The sequence below is a fragment of the Equus asinus genome, chromosome 13 (assembly GCF_041296235.1).
Source record: "Equus asinus isolate D_3611 breed Donkey chromosome 13, EquAss-T2T_v2, whole genome shotgun sequence".
Lineage (NCBI taxonomy): Eukaryota > Metazoa > Chordata > Mammalia > Perissodactyla > Equidae > Equus > Equus asinus.
The window spans coordinates 40,233,497-40,253,849 of NC_091802.1; the positions used below are offsets into that span (position 1 = coordinate 40,233,497).

General features: G+C 39.4%; 1 protein-coding gene across 4 annotated transcripts; it reads right to left on the reverse strand.

The window, feature by feature from the left end:
* Positions 1–240: 240 nt before the first annotated feature.
* On the reverse strand, positions 241–19,628 carry SMARCE1 (SWI/SNF related BAF chromatin remodeling complex subunit E1). 4 transcript variants are annotated; one of them, XM_044744379.2, is made up of 11 exons: positions 19,522–19,628; positions 17,476–17,527; positions 17,257–17,300; positions 14,169–14,336; positions 9,201–9,281; positions 8,170–8,301; positions 7,724–7,895; positions 4,552–4,724; positions 3,692–3,793; positions 2,827–3,037; positions 241–514 (listed from the first exon to the last, which is right to left on the reverse strand). In XM_044744379.2, the coding sequence occupies exons 2-11, from the start codon at positions 17,480–17,482 to the stop codon at positions 306–308; spliced, it is 1,299 nt and encodes a 432-aa protein (XP_044600314.1). In that variant the 5' UTR covers positions 17,483–17,527; positions 19,522–19,628; the 3' UTR covers positions 241–305. The 4 variants fall into 4 exon arrangements, with proteins under 4 accessions (XP_044600314.1, XP_014689274.1, XP_070339329.1 ...); XM_014833788.3 differs by having other exon boundaries at positions 14,232–14,336; positions 19,522–19,609; XM_070483228.1 differs by lacking the exon at positions 14,169–14,336 and having other exon boundaries at positions 19,522–19,627.
* Between the last annotated feature and the right edge of the window lie 725 nt (positions 19,629–20,353).

The following is a 20,353-nucleotide window of genomic DNA, read 5'->3' on the forward strand; positions in this document are numbered from 1 at the left end:
AGAGCAGATTCTGCAGCATCAAAGGATAATTTTCTAAAAGAAGTGGGCATTTCCTCAATTAATTTAAATTCTGAGGCTTTCAGCAGTTGAGGACTAAAACAATTCCACAGCAAAGAACCATCTTCACCAACCCTTAGAAAGGTGACTGTGCCACTCGGCTCATGATGCTAAATGGTCCAAAAGCCTTTGGTGCTGTGACATGGACAAGAAAAATATTAATACACAAACCACATGACACCATTAAAACTCAAAAAACATTTTTTTCATTTAAAAAAGTATTTAGAACACATAAAACAAGGCAACGTTTATTCTTTTTTCTCATCTTCTGGTATGGGGTCTGTTGGTGGCTCCTCCACTGTTGCACTGTTGCTCTCCGAGCCAGTGTTACTATCACTGGTCCCTTCCTCTGCCATACTGTCCACCCCCTCCTGCCCACTCTCCTTGTCCTCAGGAGTAGACGTGCCTTCTTCACCATTCTGTTGGCTTTCTGTCGTTTCTTCAAGGGGTGTCTCCTCTGTAATCACACATTTGTCACTATTAGTTCCAAGACAAAAATTTCTTCTTCTAATTACGCTGACAGTCTAGAGCTGCGCTGTCCAATGTGGTAGCCCCTAACCACGTGCATCTCTCAAGCAGCTGAAATGAGCTGATGTGACTGAAGAACTTTTAGCATGTTTGAAACAATTTGGGGTTTAAAAAACTACTTTTTTTCTTTTTGAGGAAGATTAGCCCTGAGCTAACATCTGCCACCAATCCTCCTCTTTTTGCTGAGGAAGACTGGCCCTGAGCTAACATCTGTGCCCATCTTCCTCTACCTTATACATGGGGTGCCTGGCATAGCCTGGCTTGACAAGCGGTACGTAGGTCCCCACCTGGGATCTGAACTGGCGAATCCCAGGCCGCTGAAGCAGAACATGTGAACTTAACCACTGCACCACTGGGCTGGCCCCTAAAAATCTACTTTTTAACTGCAAATTTATGTAATCTAAATACAGATCAAGTATTTCTAATGAAAATTTAGATGTGCTATCAGTATAAAATACATGTCAGATTTAGTATGAAAAAAGAATGCAAACAATTAATACCTTAAAAACTGGTGATCACATGCTGAAATGATATTGTTTAGGATATACTGGGTTAAGTAATCTATTATTAAAATTAATTTTACTTGTTTGGCTTTATTTTTAAGAAATGTCATTAGCAGAAAACGTAACTACACAGTGACTTGCATTTCTTTCTATTGGATAATGCTGTTGTGGAGTGCTTTGGATTTAAGAAGCAAGAAGGCAGGTGTGGAAATGATGTAAGGTCAATGTTTCAGGTACTCTGTTAAAGTCACGCTGGGCTGTTTTCTGTAAGAAATAAGAGCATGAGGTTTTTGCTCTAACAGTCTCAAACAATTTTCCTCACTTTTTTTTCTTCAGCTAGAAGGATAAAATCTGAGTAGAGACCTATAGGCACACACTACTGACAGATGACAAAACAGAAGCAAAGGACTCAGTGTTGTCTAGTTGCAACACGAGCAACAAGCCATACTCGATTTCTCAAGCTCTTGCCTTAACCACAAAAATGCCCTCAAGCTCCAAATTTAAGACAAAAAACATGTTCACACAAAACAGAAAAAGGCTCAGATAATGAAACTTAAAATCTGACTATCTGAAATGTTAATCTGCTGAATTAAATTTTGTAGAAATATATGGTAAAGATATCTATATTCCATTAAATGTTTTCTGATGTTAAGTCAGAAGTCGGCAGTTGAGGACTAAGTATGACTACTGGCCCCTCCACTTCTCGCAATGATGGTCCGGAGAACCTTTGGTTGTGTTTCCTAAGATACTTTTAGCTTAGTCCTCTTTACAGAGTGCACTGGGCAGGGTCAAAATAGTGCCGGAAGGTAAGGTGATCTCAAAATTTCAAGTAATAATCGATTGAATCAGTATTTTATGTAAGTTTTACATGTTACTTTTTGCCTTGAGGAATGCTTTTAATCAGGAAGATCAGTATACCTGGAAGTAAGAATTTTTTTAGGATGGGATCAACAAACTTTTCCCGTAAAGGCTAGACAATAAATATTTTAGGTTTTGTGGGCCAGGCAGTGTCTGCTGCAACTACTCAATTATACTGTGGCAAAGCGAAAGCAGCCACAGATAACATGTAAGCAAACAAGTGTGGCTGTATTCCAATAAAACTTTATTTACAAGACCAGGCGGTGGACAGGATTTGGCCTGCAGATTTTACTCACCCAACCCTGTCCTAGGACACCAAAAACGACTCATCTTAAGAGAAATGACCATATCTTATTTAAACAATTTTAGCAATAAAGGTTAAAATACTGAGCGCCAATACCATGTCAAACCCAATACTAAATGATTTTATGTACATTTTCTTCTCTGTCCTTTGGAATTCATTGTTGGAGGCAGGTACTAGGATATGTACAAATGAGGAAACAGATTAAATAACTTAATCCATGTCATAGTGCTAACAAGTGGTGAAGCAGTATCAGACCCAGATGTCTGACTCCAGGGTCATCATACTTCATATTCCCAAGCCAGAAAACGACATGACTCAATCTGGGCAAATAACCAAGACCTCGAATAGGAAGACTGAAGATAACACACCACTGCTGTTTTGTACTGATACCAACATTTTAAGTGAATCTACTGTAAGAGATTAAGGTTTAGAAAGAAATAGGTAGGTCATACAGAGAATAACTCAAGAGGCAAGATTAACAGAGTGACCTCTGAGAAGCAGTGAGAAAGAAAAATCAAAATTAAAGAAAACTATACAAACTGTTGACATTTCCTTTGGTGTCAACTGGGAGGTTACCTGTCTCCATCGGAATGTTCTCGTCGTCCTTCTTCTCTTCAGTCTTCCCGGCCGCTGGCTCTTCCTCAGGAGCCGCGCTGCTCTGGCCGCGTTCTGCCTGCTCTGCTGCCTCCTTCTCCCGTTCCTCCTGCCTCCTGCGAGCCTGTTCTTCTGCCTGGGCAATTTCAGCTGCGATTTTTTCCATATCCACTTCTACTTTCAAACCGCACAACTGGGAGTCAGAAAAAAATAAAACTGTCCTAATGATGTTCTTTCATTATTTCAAAACTATGCAATATTGACAAATTATTTCAAAAGTGAGTTTTCTTGGCTATGAACTATATACAAATATATGGGAGAAAAAAATCGTGGTTCTAGGTTCTTCTCTGGAACTCTTGTGTCTAGAGGAAAATAAAGTTGCTCTAGTAGCCATGTAACAGCAAATACCATGGAATAGCTGGTGAGGCAATGCTGAAAGTACTGGATTACAGACAAGCCTTCCATTTTCTATGTTAGGCCACCAAACACTAGACTTACTTGTTTTAATACCAAGTGCAAACCGTAAACTACACCGAATGACGATATTTGAGAACTAAATCTCAGAAAAATGAAAATAATTCACGATTGCATGAGTTTAAATTAAAACACGAGAGGGTTCTAGAGTCTGTAGGCCTAGTACATGTGCGTATACTATATACTTCAAACCTACTGTAAGTTCGCCAGAAAATGGGAATAATTTTAGAAAGCAAAGATCTTACCAGTTATAGCCAAGTTAATCCTGTTTCAAAGCCAACAACATTCAATAAAAATACTATTTTGGAAAAAATAACGAAAAAAAGGTAACAGACACAGTGATAAAAGTATAGTGAACATATTAAGTTGATACCCTTTTAAGTTCATTGTTAAATGAATCCGTGCTTTCCAGGAATTTCCTCTTCTTTTCCTGGTGTCGCTCCTCAATTTGAAGAAGTTCAGCTTCCAGTTTTCGCTGTAAGACATATGATGAGGCTTTATAAATCCTGCAGTATTTTCTCTAAAGCAAATGTCAAACACAGAAAATCTGTCTCATTTTTTTAATGGTCCACACTTTCTCACAGTGTGACAAATGTTTCGAATTTTTAAATAACTTTTTACAGAATGTGTCTAGCTTTTACAATATAAAATGCAGCATACAGGAGTGACTAAGATTAACAAACATATGTTAAAGAATACTGTCTCAGGCCCGAGCAATTTCTTCAGGAAAAAAATATTTGGTAAAGCAGTAAAGATTGATTGGATATCTCAAATTCTTAATGGATATACTTCCCATCACAAGGCTCTATGTCATAGTCTTTTTGAGGAAGATTGGCCTGAGTTAACAACCACTGTGGAGGAAGACTGGCCCTGAGTTAACACCCGTGCCCATCTTCCTCTACTTTTCATATGCGGGTGCCTGCCACAGCACGGCTTGATCAGCGGTGCTAGGTCTCCGCCCAGGACCTGAAGGGGCGAACCCCGCCACGCCAAAGCAGAGCACGCGAACTCAACCGCTGCGCCACTGGCCGGCCCCTCTCTGTTACAGTTTTAATGACAAACTTATTAAATCTCTGGGAAAGGTCCACTCCCTCAAGCCTCTTCCCTGAATCAGGAACAGGTTAGACTAAACACAGAAATACTGAAGAGGCACACTGATGCGTGGAATAGAATCAGGTCACCTGATCTGTGGCATAGGCCTATTTTACTAGAACATATGTTTTGTGACTTTACCTGATGAACCATCAAGGACTGCACCTGCCGTTTGAGGACCTGCATTCTAGCTGTTGTGACGACTGACCGAACGTCTGGCACCACACTCTCACTAAGGATTTCACTGATGAGGCGGTGATTTCTCTGGAAACGGGCAGTGGCTGTATGCTTCATTGAAAAGCCATCATCATAATCTGGAATAAACAAAATGTTCTGGAAATTAGGTCACCAGTAATCATAAACAGGAGAGTGTAACACTTGACCAAGGAGCCATGGCTCTCACTGGTCTAACAAGTGGGCCTACAGGGCATTAACGGAGCACTGGGGCAGTCACTTGATAAAAACCATACAGAGGACATAATGTGTTCATTGGCCAAGATGCTGGTTTTTCTCACAAAATCTTTAAGTGACGACATGTGTCTGAGAAGAATTCAGCTGAAACACAAATGAGATAAAACCATGTGTCTTTTGGCCTAGAAATCAATGTGAAGGCTGCACGTGACGACAAAATCGAAATTCTACCAAATGTTTCACTCTCTTGGTAGTAATTTAAGGCGTTTACAACTGATGACAACATACGAACGGGGCAATGTCTTTGTCATCGCAGCACTTTAATATTAAAGTAATGAAAATGCCCACTGCAGAGAAAACATTATCTCCAGCAATATTCAGTTTCCTACGCCAGCAAATACATTTTATGAGATTAAAAACCCACTAAGGCCCTAAAGTAATTTTATAGGAAAAAAATAAATGTTTAATACCAAATTTTACTTTTAATTTTTATCAATTTACACATGTATACAGTTGTTGCCAGTGCGTAAATGTACTGCGTTGCTTTCATCCACTCAAGCTCATATACATATAGCACGGATCTGGTGTATATGCTTATTTCTAATAGCTATGCAACAGTGTTTCCTAATCTCAACCTGTGCTCATCACCTCCACAGTTTTTGACTTACCTGCTAACAACTTGTACTATCATTTACTTAATATTATTTAAATTAACTCACTTAAAAAAAAAAGAGCTCCCTCTTAAGCAATACATATTAAAACAAAAGTTCCTCTCTGAACCACCTAATCAACGTCGTGTCCCATTAGAGGTGGAGGGACCATTCCTTAGGAAACTCAGCTACAGAGGCCCCAGTTGTGCTGCCATGTCATAGTTCAGTACATCCCCTGTTATTTGGTATTTAAGTAGTTCCTAAAACTCATCATCCATAAACATCACCACTACAAACGGTTGTAGAAATTACTTTTTGTTTCCTTTTCAGGTAATTTCTTTAGGATATACACTTCTGAAATTAAAATTATTGGAATAAAAGATATTATTTAAAAAAAATTCTGTGACTTTCTTACTTTTTAAGGAAGAGTTTTTCTATTCACATTTAGATTATATCTGGTATATTTGTGCTACCTCCATCTAACTTCTCTCTTCTGTGGCTAGTTTTTGCTCTCTTCTTTCATCTACATGGCACCAGTGCTGGCCACTGGTAGGGGAAATAAAGTCTTAGCAATCTGGGCCTGTCTTTCCTTGCACTTTAGGTGTCTGATTTTTTTTGGTGGGTGGGGAGGGAATAGGCTTATATTTTCTATTTATTTTCTAACTTACCAGCTATTTACTTTATCTCATGAACATTCTCTAAAACATCATTTAAAAAGCCTTCCCCGTCTTGTGTGTATAAATGCATGTTTCTCGTAGTCTTTCAGTTGTCTTTGCAGCTGGTGGACTCACGGTCTGCTGCCCTTCTCTTCGTTTTATGGACATTTCCACTTCTCAAGTCTCCCTCTTTCTACCCAGTTCTGAGGGATAAAGTCCAAGGTCTAAAGTCATTCTTATCTTGGCATCTTAATTATTATCTGTCCTTTCTTACTAGCAGCTTTAAGATTCGATCTTAAACTTAGAAAACACAGTTGGCAGAAGTTTGAGAAAGAGAGAAAAGGATTCTCTTTTGAAGACTGTTCCTGAATGAATCTCTTCAGTCCTTCTCAATGTTCATGCTGCTATCTTTCACCTAATGAAAACCTGACCTATTTTCTACTTACGGCTTCTATGTTGCCAGCCTGCTTCCTCTTGTACTGAGCCCTATCCTTCCAATTATTTGTAGACTGGGTCTTTTCTACTTTTTAATTCTGCGTATGTTTTTCTTGCATTAATCATCCAATTTGGTAGTTAAGGTCTGCATATGCTCGTGTGTCTTTAGCGCTGCTGATTCTGTTTAACATTCGATACTGTTTCTATTCCATATTCTGTTCTCTATATTTATTACTATATCCTATTCTGTATTTATGAGAATATTTGTCAATATCCGAGTCCACTCTTTTAAAAAATCATTTTTTCCTCTCCTTTAAAGTATATCACATCTTTAGGTGGTATTACTGCTTCCTCTCTCAATAGCATCTTCTTTAAAGTTCTTACAAGCTTCTTTGTTACTGCTACTTTAAAATAGGATCTTAAATTATTTTCTTGATGTTTTTTGTTGCTTGTAGCTAGAGCTTCCAACCTTTTCCACATCACAGCAGCACACAGAGAAAGCACTACTTGGACAGTATGCTTGGTATGTGGATGATATGCTAGCTGGAGGTGTCTAGTTCTGGTGCTCCTCATAGCTTCAGACCCAGCCTGGCTGCAGGGGACCAGGGGCCGAATGTGCACACCTGCAAACTGTGGAATGCCAGTTAGGAAGCTCTGCTATTTGTGTGTGTGTGTATAAAATTTCCATGTGTGCACCCTCATGAGTGTTATCCTAAGCTATATTTATAAATTCTAGTTGGATTTTTGAATTAACTGGAAAAGAAATTTCAGGCTTCTTCCCTCTTATTAACTTTCTCCCTTAAGAGCCTTTAATTCAGCAAATCAAGGGACCCAGTAAGAAAACAGGATATAACTAGAAGGCACTTAGCTTTTTAAAAGCAACTGAGGCAAAATCTTGATCTGATTCAAAAACCTTTCATGTATTCTGAGTACAAAGATTTTGATAAAAAATAAATAATTTTAGCTATTTTCTGCACTAAAAAGGACATTTCCTTTTCTTTTGGGAAATTCACATACAAATCTTACTCAAAATAACTAATCAAAATATTGAAATGGTACTTAATTTATGCTTTGTTTTCCACTTAGGATATCAATTAAAAACAAGAGATTTTTATTTTACTTCTCAGAGAAAGCATAAATGAAACCCCACTTTTCTTTTACCATCTGGATCTTCAGCAGGCTGAATGCTCATGTAAGGTTCTCCTTTCTCCATGCGAGACTGTCTCTGTCGACTTTCTTCCTCTAAAGCAGCTTCCGCACGACTTTTTGCATTTATGTAAGCAAGGTAAGCTGGGGAATTATGATAGGCCTTCATAGATTCATTGTACTCTATCTGAAATTCAAATGTTTTTCAGTTTTATAATTAACATTTTGCAGGTTATAATGAATACCTATATTATCTCATTTGAATATCAAAAGACATGACAATTATCTCCGTTTTACAGACAAGGAATCTGAAGCCCAGAGAGATTAAGTGATTTGACCCCGGCAGACAAGGCCCGAGTGCAGCCTCAGCTGTCTGATTAGATCTTACGTTTCTTTTAAAATAACAAGCAAATGTTTGTGCATTTCACATTGTACCCATCCCTTTGCAGGCCCCATTATACCTTTTCTGCTTCGTATTCGTTTAAATATTCTTGTTTTTCTTCATCAGTGAGATCTCGCCACATGCCACCAATAATCTTGCCAATCTCCCACAATTTTAGGTCAGGGTTGGAAGCCTTTACTTGGTCCCAGACCTTAAAAAGGAAACAGATGACATTTCAGTATTGATGCCTAAAAATAGAGACCTTTAAAAACACTTTTTAACATGGAAATTTTTAAATAAAACAAAAGCAGAGGGGATAGTGTCATATCCCTGTGTTCTCATCAAGCTGCTGCAACAGTTATCAACAGCTGGCCAATCTCATTTCATCCAGACTCTGCTGGCTTACTTTACGGCAGGTCTCAGACATCTCCAATCCCTGCAGACACTTAAGATGAGCTAACTCAATAACCTAGTCTGTGTGTCTCTAAAAGTTCACGATAATTTAGAAGGAAAGTGGTTAATTTGTATAATACAATACACCATATCCTCAAATATATATAGATAATTATGACCAAAAAATTGAAAAATTTCTAAATAGTGTGAAAATAGCCAAATGCTCTTCTTTCATAAAGATATCGGCTATAATTGTTACTTTAAGAGTAATGTAGGTTCATCATTAAAAAACAAAAAGAGGGAGAATTCAAGGAAGTATAAAGAAAATAAAAATTACCATAAGCTTATTGTTTAGAGATAACTATTGTCTTTTAGGCTTTTTTTCCTTTAAACTAACAATGCAGTTGCTATTATTTTTATAAAAATGATATTAACACACAGTCTTGTATCCCTTTTCTCAATTAACGTTTTTCTCATGTCATTAAATATTCTCCAAAAGACTACATAGCATTATCTTAAGGATTTTAACAGTTTAACTGTTCTTGTTGGATTTTAGTTCTGCAATATTGAAACTAGAACTAACTTCCTTGAAAACCGCAATTCTTTATCCTTTCCTCTGGCTCTGCACAGAAAAGCTGGCTAAGCCAACCTGAAATCCAATGTAAAGCCAAGAACAAAGGCGCAGTGCTCATTCCCTTCCAGCTCCTGGGCACCTACCTTTCTGCTGTACCTCATGTAGGGCATCAGCGGCTTATCTGGTGGCTTTGGGGGTTTTGGAATCGTAATACCAGAGGATGCCTACAAAAGAGTTAGACACATTCATTATTCAATTGCAAAAAGTTCATCAGCAAACTGAAAAGAGAGTCCCTTAAAAAATTCTAATGCGCCTTTCTTCTACTCGTCCATGGATACAAGATTCTTATATTTTCTCCACTGAAAATAGCTATCACTGCAAATTCAGAAATGTTCACATCAAAAGAAAATGACTTTAAGCACATAATTTAAAAATATTTTACTTAGCAGTTTATTGCCACTGCTTTGACAACCTGGCTGTAAGAACAAATAAAATATTACATAATTATCCATACATCGAATATATGTGGTTATATATCAATTGTCCCACATTTAGGACATTACCTGGCACTCTTTATTGTGCTTAATTTACCATTACACATACAGTCAACACTTGATTATCTGCATGAGTCTCTAACTCCTTCAGCACTGACCACACGCACACTGTCTGCAGGAGACTCCATCAATGTGTACTATTTAAGGGATGCTCCCCCACGTAAACACCACCACCACCGCCAAACTACTTCCTAGATTCAACAACGGAAAACCAAAAACCTTATCTCCTTTATCACGACTAGAGCTTCTACTTTTCTTAAGGTTCTATGTCCATATCTAGGGTTTTTTCTAAAGGGGATCAAAAAGTGTGAACTATAGTCATACCTTTTTTGTCCTAATCACAGTGTAGGAGTGAACAAGCTTACCAGGAACAGAGAAATGGCAGACATGGGGCTTGATTAAGTTATTTTAAGGCCTTATACCAAGAAACTCCATTTGATTAAAAAATTTTGGTTTTGTGGGGAAGACACAGAAAGGAAAAGGCAAACAGAAAAAAGGAGGGGGGAGACTGAAAAATTTTTTAAAAAGGTAAAGAAAAAAGTGAGTTAGAGGGAAAAAAAGGGAAAGAAAGAGAAAGATGAGAGATGTGTTCTTCTGCGGGCAGCTACCTAGGCGAGAGACATCAGATGGCTTCTAGAGGGCATCCCAGATAGCTCCATCCAGGAGCGCCTATTTCTGAACTTAGTCTCATCTGAACGTACATGATTGCATCTGATCAAGGACCCAGATGTCTAGGAGACTCCTGATACTGATTCTCCTTGACAGGCTAGGGGGCAGAAATGCTGGCTTCACTCTAATTATCAAAAGACAGGGGTTGGCAAATCCTTATAAGAAAACTTAAGTGACATTTTCTTCCTTTGCCCTTCTATTGCTACTGTGATAAAACCCCAGGGGAACTCCTCCATCCTGGGCTGGGACCCCAACCATAACTTTATTTTTCATCCAAGGGCTCAGGGATTAGCATGATTATGCCACCTTCCACTGCTTCAATGTTTCCTCTTCCTACAAGGAGTGTCTCCCTCCATCCCTATATACTTGTCACTAACTCTGCTTCTTCGAACATGAACTTATTAGAAAGTATTTCACCTTTGCAGCAGCCGTTCCTCTCTTTCCACTCCTCCCACGCACTCTGACCACACCTCGTGCTGGTGCCCATGCAGACAGACCCTGTTTTCAGCCAGCAGGGGCAACGGAGGTGAGCCATGGGGGATGGAAGCTGTCAACAGCGGTGGTACGAACAGCCAGTAAGAGGAGATCTGTCTCAGGGCTGCAGGAATTCTTGTGTGTGTGTGGGAATTCCCACAAAGCTAACCTTATGTCACGTCTGACACAAACATTCACAATTCCATGAAATGGGTTACAAAGAAAGTTGGAATTGTGCCAATAATTGAAGTTGGCAGACCACTATTAACATTTTTTTTAAAAAGAGGCAAAGAATTCTAAAATGTCTATGTTTTAATGTGTTGAATTAAAACACTGTAAAAACAAATTATAGTAATATTTGAGCTTTGATATTTTTCAATGAACTGCATTTTATAACATTAACAGATTTGCTTATTTCTTTTTCTCAAAGGTAGGCACCCAGATCATCTACATACTGAGGTCATATTTTTATTACATTGACCAATTTACAAATACAAACAAAACAAAACCCAAAACATAACGACAAAGTTAAATTCTAGCTGGTTTTCAGGATACTAAAGATCTATATCACTCAACACCCCTATTTATTTACCATCTCAGACAGACATCTTTCTACAATGTCTTAAACATTATTCTGAAAAAAAAGTTAGTTTGCACTGAACATACTTACAACCACTGCTTTGTTGTAATCCTCTGGTTTGAGATGTGAAAGATCGCTGGCCCCTTTACTAAATGGCCCAGGGGTGATGCTTTTGGAAAGCTTGTTTCCTTTTTTAGCTGTTTCTTTCCTTGCTCTATCAGGAAACCTACCTCTAGGCAGCAATTGTCCCTCTTTCCAATTTTCTGCCTCCAACTGGCAATGAGTTGGGGGAAAACAAGTAATTAATTATGTTTGTTAAAACTGCTTACGTAAGAGTAAGGTCCTGGGAATCTCCTATGAATAAAGTCCATGATTTTGTGAAACTTATTTTGACTCTCAAGAGTTTTTGTTGTTTCTTCCCAATCCTCAGCTTATTTAAGGGTTTTCTTCTGGGATGGACTTTCCATTAAAACACAGAAATAAGCTGTTTTCATATTCTATCTCAATCTGTTTCCACACCTGTGATTAAGAGAAGGTTCATCATCATCTGAATGAAGAACTGGCTGGGAGTGAATCCCATCTCACAGCTATCATAAGCACTCCAAAAGGTTTCCACAAGCTATATAAAGAGTTTATTGCTTGAAAGCTATTCAAGTGTCCTGGGGACATCAGGAATCCCATCTCACAGCTATCATAAGCACTCCAAAAGGTTTCCACAAGCTATATAAAGAGTTTATTGCTTGAAAGCTATTCAAGTGTCCTGGGGACATCAGGAAAACCAGATGTTCTGTAGAGCCTACAGGAAGTTACTTCATAGAGCTTCACAGAACCATTCCATCAAATCACTTACTTAAGGAGATTTGCAGACAATAATACCAAACAGGAGTCAAAAAAAAAAAAAAAAAAAAGGCAATACATAATTAGGGTCATCTTAAAATAAAATGCTTTTAAAATGGTAAAAATCAGATCTATTGAGTTCTAACACAACTTAAATTAGATATCTTAAAAAAGTAGCATAAACCTTAAGGCATAACTAATTTTCATAATTTTCTTAGAGAGTGACTCAATGACCTGAGAGAGAGGTCACTAAAAGTCGAAGGCGCTGCGATTAACACAGGCTAAAGCCTCTCCATTTTCTAGGCCCTTCAGGTGGTTAAGTCTAAGCAGTCCTGAAAAGACTATAATACGAGAAAATAACTACAAAGAACCAAAACACCAACTTTTCCATGCCCAACATCCTGCCTATACCAATCTACCCTGAAGCTAGTGCCTACTCCAAATGTTGGGTTCTAACATCCCCAAGAAGGAATGGGGAGAAAGAGATAACCGCCCGAGGCTCGGAGACAGCAAGGACACTTTCCTTTTCCTAGTTAAGTTTCCACGAACGATCTCACTTTATTAACAGAGAATTCCCACAGATACATCCAAGTTGAGAAGAAAATGCTCACACAAACGGAAATACAAAGGATTCTAATATTACAGTTAACCACCATTTCTATTCCATTAACATAGATAATCAAGAGCTGACTGTATAGAGCTATTAAAATGTAATTCTCTTTTTCACTGCCCATGAATAATTTTCTCCATTAACATGAACGATCCAAAACTGATTTTGCTCCTTGTTTAAATTAAAATGTTCTTTATCATTTGATAACCTTGCCACCCATTACACTTGTGAAACAACACATTTAGGCCAGGGAAAAACACGTACCGATGCACATAAAAACTGTATGCATTGTGAAATGCATACAAACACACACTTTGTCAGAATTCTTTTCAGATACCATGAAATATGCATGGCACATAAAACTTGATATGCTTATGAAGTACAAATTATGCAGAAACAATGAAAAATTTAGACAAACAAAACCTATCAAGCTAAGCAATATGCTTACCAAGATAGACATAGTTTGATAGTTACAGGCTTTCTGCTTTAGCTCGACTACAGGGTGAGAGGGCTTTTTTGAAGTCACATTAATTGAGTTATTTAAGAATACAGCAAACAAAAACCAGTACTAAAGAGTTTACAGCCATTCTGGGTTGTATAAATTCTCATCAATACCACATTCAAATGTATGTAGGTATTTGGCTTTTGGATTTATGTTTTTAAATTTATTTTTGGTAAATCATTCTTACAGTTATTTGTTTCTTTGGTACTTAAACTTCTTTGAATGGAGTTTATGATGATTCTAAAGTAAAAAGTCTGAAGTACGTAGTCCAATTTTGATATCTTAGATTGATCATTTAAATGGAACATCCTAAGTTTCAGAAATCATATCCCTTATCCTATGGATTATTAATGTACTTCTAGTTGTAGATATCTAGTCTGGTACTTCAAATTAATTTCATTCAACTTCCATTCTGCAATTCTTTGAAATGACAAATTTTTTTTCTCTTTTTAACTAGAGAGAAATGAATCTCAATTAGAAGGTCAAATATTAAATCCAAAAGACAAATAATTATGTGTAGCAGTTCAAACTGCTAAGCCAGACCAAAAAAAAACCAGGTCTGTAAACCCAGCCTTTACTAGGAAACTGAGTTCTTGAGCCTAATGCCAATTACCTTAAGGGAAAGATACTCTTCATCTCAAAAAGGGTATTTTAACCATAAGAAACTCTAGGTTTGTCTACATATAGTATAAGCATTAATTGCCCAAGGCTTTATCTCTACCAACCACCAAACAGAATGAATTCTTCTTTTCTTCCATATACATATCCAGATCTCACTATTTTCTTTTCGGTGTAAGATGGTACAACGAATGTTTAAAATAGTCAAAAAGCCAGGTTAAAAAAATTTTTTTTAATGGCTGTGCTGATGATTCAAAAGGACCTAACTCTGAAGGCATTTCTGGTCAATTCCAGTTGTTTGCCGGATGCTGTAATAGTTGATTCTCCTACCGTGACCCGGCTGTTGGTGCCCGGGTTCCCTCCCAGCCTGTAGTTGTTGTAGGCGAGATGACTGTATGGATTGTATCCCACAAACCCTGGTGTGCTGGGCATTTGCTGATGGAAACAAATGAGACAAAAACACGAATGAGAAATGAGCTCAAACGAGGAAAACACAGAAATGAAAAATGAACTGCATATGGCATGCAAAAGCAACCTGAATTTAAACAAGCAATGATGTGTTGTAATTGTTCTTTTTCTTTCATTGAGAAACCAGTCTGCAAGTGGTTTTTTTTTCTCCTTCCTTCTCTTTGCAGGGGCCAGTGGTATTTGTGTGTGTGAATGTGAGTGCTTGTTTTTTGGGAAAAGCAGTACAGTGAAGTGTCTTAACCATTCAGGATTAAATTTATAGTCCACAGTATGATATAACACTTGGCGATATGTCTGAGATAGGAAAGCTTGAAATGTTATAAACTAGAAGTCTGAAAACACTTTACATGCAAAACAAAACATGATTTATTTGACAGTTATGTGGATGCTGCCAACGTATTTATCTACTAAAAACAAATAAAAACAAGAAATGCATCGCTTTCAAAGACAGTTTTAAATCATTTTATATAATGTGATAAATGAGAAGAGACTCCAATCAGGAAGCCAGAAGTTGTCAATAGAAAAGAACATATGTGGGATTTAATGGATGTCACATACATGATTTCAAAACAAAGACTTGCAAGAAATGCATGGATATCATAATGGGGTACTGTCTCATCTTTTTAACCCAGTCATTCTTTTATAGGCTTTCTCTTCCATCTCTTCTTGATCCATCTTCCATAGGTCAATCATGGACAATTTCTGCATTTAGTTTTAATGTGACAGTTGACAGATTTGAACTTTATTTTTTCCTCTAGTTTCCTGACAGTCTAGCCCCTTCCAAACACAACAGCTCGTTGCAGCAATGGCATTCTTGGCTTTTGTGAATTATGTGTTAATGTGATCACAAATGGGCTCTTGTATAGCAGTGCCCTCATGCTTAATACAATGACATCCAATGTTAATGAGAATCAAGGTATAATGCACAAAAAGGATGTAGCAGAGAGACCAAAAGTATTTTACCTAATGAAATTCAATCAAAACAAGTGAGAGTAATTTCATTTGAACATGCAATTAAGAATATCAGACCTGACTTTTATAATATAAAATACACTTAACACATCCCAACTAAGCTGTAGCTGTATAAACACAACTTTCTAAAACATGCCGCTGCACAAATCCTTAGTGTCCGAAAGAAAGACATTCAAGCAGATATTACATTTGATACTCTTTAGGAGAACAACTGATCAATTTCTAGTCTATTTAGTTATAGAAGACGCAAATTAAGCATATTTAAGTAGGCAAAACACAGATGAAGCATCAAAGGCACAAAAGAAGTGTATGTTACTTGGAGTGGTACATTTAGGGCGGGGGGTGGTGGTGGTGGAGGTGGTGGTGGTGATGGTGGTAGAAGTAATGGAAAAAAAAAGGAAGGAGGATAACTCATTTAATATCCACTCTGTTGGATGTCCTGATCCCTAGTCCTCTGTATTTTGTGTCAATGTGAAATTATAATGGTACAGAAATATGACTAAAGAAAGGCAAAAAAAAATCCCTTTCTACATTTGAGAAGTCATAAGGGGATGCTTGGTTTTTGAGCTATTTTTATTATCTCAAAAAATCAAGTTTGTCTTCAAGATACTATACACTGTCAGAAGCAGTATTTACGTCAAAATGACTTATTCAAAGGTTGCGTCAACAATGAGAAGCACTGTTCAACATTATGAGGCAATAATGTAAGGGAACTAAAAAAAAGAGATTGAAACTAAAACATTACAATGATACCATTTCCAAGAATGAAGTACATGATTAGCTCTGAGGTCAGGAATCTCAATTGTTCAACTCCATCTGTATAGCCACTAGCAGAGTGCCAAGGAGATGGTCATAGGAAATGTTCTTTGATTTAAGAAAGAAAACAAACCAAACACAGGACTTTAAGATCTACTGGAAGTAACTTTAGAGACTGTATATTACATAAATTGAACTGAGAACATGTAATACAGTATCTCTTTTTAAAAGTATCTTACTAAGGAAAAGCAAATTGTTGATAAACGTAACTAAAACATATATCTGAGGGTTAGTAAATAAGAGTAGTTATCTAATGGAGAAAACAAAATTACACAAGGACCTAATTAGTAAACTAGGTGGAAATTTAGGGGGTAGGAGGTACGGAAGGAGGGCTAGGAGCTGGTAAAGAACTGCTTTTGAAGGGTATGGCCAATGTTAACAGTGTTTTTGTTTGTTTTTAAAAAAAACAACAAGGAATCCATTTCAGCAAGGCCTGAAAAATCTGTTACTGTTTTGTGGATCGGACAATTATTTTACATGCTGACCAAGCTGGGCTAGAGCTTGCTGGGTGAAAAAACTAGTTCACAACTGTTATTTAGATACTTTGAAAAATATCAATTCTCAAACCCATAAAATATTATTTATGGAGTGGAATAAAATTCAATAGCAAGATCTGACCCACAGATAATGAAATCCTTGCTTGAACAGCTTGAAAATAAAGATTTACAATGAGTGTTATTATAGAACTGGAAGCTTTATTGTTTAATACGAAAATTATATATAGACAAGGAGAGAAAAATGTAACCAGTTGAAGGCTAGGTTTAAAAATAATAAATGCCAGAATGAGTATTCATTCAATATCAGTTTTAAAGACTCTTAATAGAGATCAACAAGAAAGAAGTGTTAACTTGCTGTTTATTTCCCATTAAAAAAAAGAAGTGAGCAGGAGGTTGGCATTTCAGCAGTATGTTTCTTTAAATGTTGGGGTTGGTTCAAGGTAAGATGCAAAGAGTTATTTTATTTAGTAGGAAGTGCTGTTTTTCAGCTGAGTTTTTCATCCTGTTGCTGTGATGACTGAGTGACTGTCACTGGAAGACATCTGGGTTTTTGTATCAAGGCCAGACTTGGCTATTACATTAACAAGAAAATTAAAACTTACTGTTGCAGGAGCTGGGGTGGGAGGTGGGGCATAAGATGGTCTTTCTGTTTGAAAGAAAATAAATAACTTCTTGTAAACAACTGAGATATAATACTATGCAACAAAACTACCAATGGTCCTGTTTTGAAGAAAAAAAATGAGAGTATTTTGGAATTCCCACTTGCTAGGGCATTAGTTTCTTATTAATATAGATCGATAAATATAAAAAATGAAACTTACTTGACATTTTGGAAGATTAAGTTCTCAGTTCCTTAAGAATGAATCTGAGACACTAAAATAAAAAAAAGAAAAAAAAAAGAAAAAAAAAGAGAATCAAAACTCAGCAAGCATAAGAGAATGTTTTCCTAAAGAATAGGGTAGTTTATAATTGGTACTTCTTAGTAAAATTACTTTATCTTCTAGTAATCAAGTCTTTTGCATATTTTAGTAATTCTTTAGGTCATTTGGTTGATCAGAATTAAATGACTAAAACAAATCACCGGGGATATTAAACGTAATATTAGACATATACTTTCAAGTTTTTTCTTATGATACTGAGCCACCTCTTGTATGGAAAACATTTTGTGGATGCCATGTAAACATTCAATAAGACCGATAAAAACTGAATGACAATAGAATGATGTATTATCAGGGCCCACTCCAACAAGGCCTACCAGATACGGACAGTCCCCAGACCAGCAGCAGCTCTACCTTCCTTTTAGGATAACAACTCCTATTAAAATGGAGTGGCATTTCACTCCTGGAGGTAGTGCAAAAGGTAGTTGGTATGATAATGCGCTTTACATTCTCTTCTAGTGGTAAAACAACTTTCTAAATGCTGGGAATAAATTTTGGGCATCTACCTGAAAAACTATCAAACCTTCGCAGTCCATTTCAAAATATATCTCCTCAATGGAGCTTTCTTGATAAATCACCTGGGCAGAATTACTGCTTCCTCATCGAGACTCCTACCCAATATACATAGATCTATGATATTGTTTACTGTATCGTATTATACCTGTTCATATGGCTAGATGGTGTGCTGCCTGGGAACAGAGACCATCTAATTCATTGCTGTAGTCCCAGCACCTAGCTCCATTCTTTATAAATTTTGCCCTAGCATTTACCAGCTCACAACATGACCACACACACGAGCTTGTTCCTGACATCAATATACATCACACACGGTGCGTACAAAGACATTCATTTTTAGAAAAAACCCAGATAACTTCTAAGACTACAGGAGTACTTTCATCCAACATTATGTGAAACAAACAGGATCTTTTTGCTTCTATGTTGCATTTTAAGGGACTTCCCTGGAGCATAGGAATAAGAGGCCTGGTGTGGAAAGAAACGCTTTACTTTCTCACTGGCCCAAACTGGGTCTCTCCCCCTTTCCTTAAGGAACAGGCAGAAACCATTGATTCTAGTGGAAATCTGCACATTCAGGGAGCTGTCAACCAACATCCAGTAGGCCTTGCTGTGGGGAGCCCTGAGAATAACCGCCACAGGCTGCCGGGTACGTCACACTTGATTGTTAGCACATTAAAATTATTACTCTCCTTTGCTATACTATAAATTCTAAGAGTGGGTTTGTACATTTACCCACCACTGGATCCATCCTCGGTGCCTGGCATAAAATACTAGATAGGTATTTGGTGAGTACCTTGCACGGAACAGGCTTCTTACCTACACTATCTTGTCTGACAGTCACAACTACCAAGGAGATACGTACTGCCATCCCTATTTACAGATGACAAAAAGGAGTCTCGGCGAGTTTAAGTAACTTGTCCAAAGACACACAGCCAAGAAGTGCCAGAGTCGGGTTTTAAACCCAGGTCAAACGGTTTCAGAGCTTTCGCTCCTCCCTCTAAGCCACACCGCGAGTCCTCCGGCCGCTGCCTCAACCGAGGGGAAACCAGCTTCCGGGGGGCGAGGACAACCGGCTGGCCCCCAGGGCTTCCTCTGCGGTCCTTTCCTTTAGGCTTGTCGCGGAGGCTGCGAGTCACCAGCAACTCCACCAAAGCGGGGTACGCACAGGCGCTCTGACCAGTTCCGCGGGGTGCGGGGAAGGGGCAAACCTTGCCGCCAAGGAGGGGCCCCAGATGGGACTCGCTCCCAGCCCTCGCTCCGCTAGGCCTCAGGGAGGCCGCCATCGGGCCCCAGCTCTGGCCCCGCGGCCAAGCCTGAACCCCAGCAACCCCTGGGAGCTCGGGTTCCAGCCGAGCTGGGACACCACGACTTGCCACCCTCCCGACCCGGCCAGGCCCGGTTGGGAACACTCACCCGCGGGTAGAAGAGGTGCCCGCAGCTCCAGCCTCGCTTCCCTTTGTCCCGCGCACGCCCCGCCCCTCGCGGCCGGCGCTTCCGCGCTCGCACTTTCCACACTCCTCCGGATCCCTCTCTGCGCCCCCCCCGGCTCTCGGCAGAAAACGCACCTTCTAGGGAGGATGCGGGGAGGCTTCGCACACTCAAGGATTTTTTTTCAGGCCCCAGACCTTCCTCAAAACTCCCGAATCTGGGTCCTTTTCCGCCCGGCCGCCGATTCGTCACGGCGGCGAGGGCGGAGGTGGCGCGACCGCGGGCTAGGCCGGGGCGGCGGCAGGGCCCCCCGAGAGCTGGGGGCCGCGGCCTGGGCCTCCGCGCGGGCCCGGGGGACAGCGGGGCGCCCCGACCCGAGGCCCCGGAGCCACTGTGGCCGCGCGGGCCGCGCCCTCTCCCAGGCTCCGCGCCCGCCAAGCGGCTTGTTTCCCCCGGTCTTTTTCTTTCCTCTTTCTGGCTGAGAGAGCCGGTTATCAGGCGCGGAGGGCTCGCTTCGCGGGGTTTCCGGCCTCTCAGGGCGTCCTGCCCTCAGCGCCGGGCATCAGCTTCGGCGAAGAGCGACGCGCGCGGCTCAGTTTTTCCCGGCGCCAGCGCGGGGCGATTGCCGCGGGTCTCTGAGCCGAGGCCCAGAGGTGTCCATCCCTCGCCCGGGTTGTGTGCCCTGCAGCCCGGCCTGGGCTCCTTCGCTTCCCTCTCCGGAACGACTGTCCCCCACCTTCAGCTTAAGTCACCCCCGCCGCCCAAACCCTCCCCTGATCTCCCACAGCTCTTCGATAACTTTATTGTGGTCTCTCTC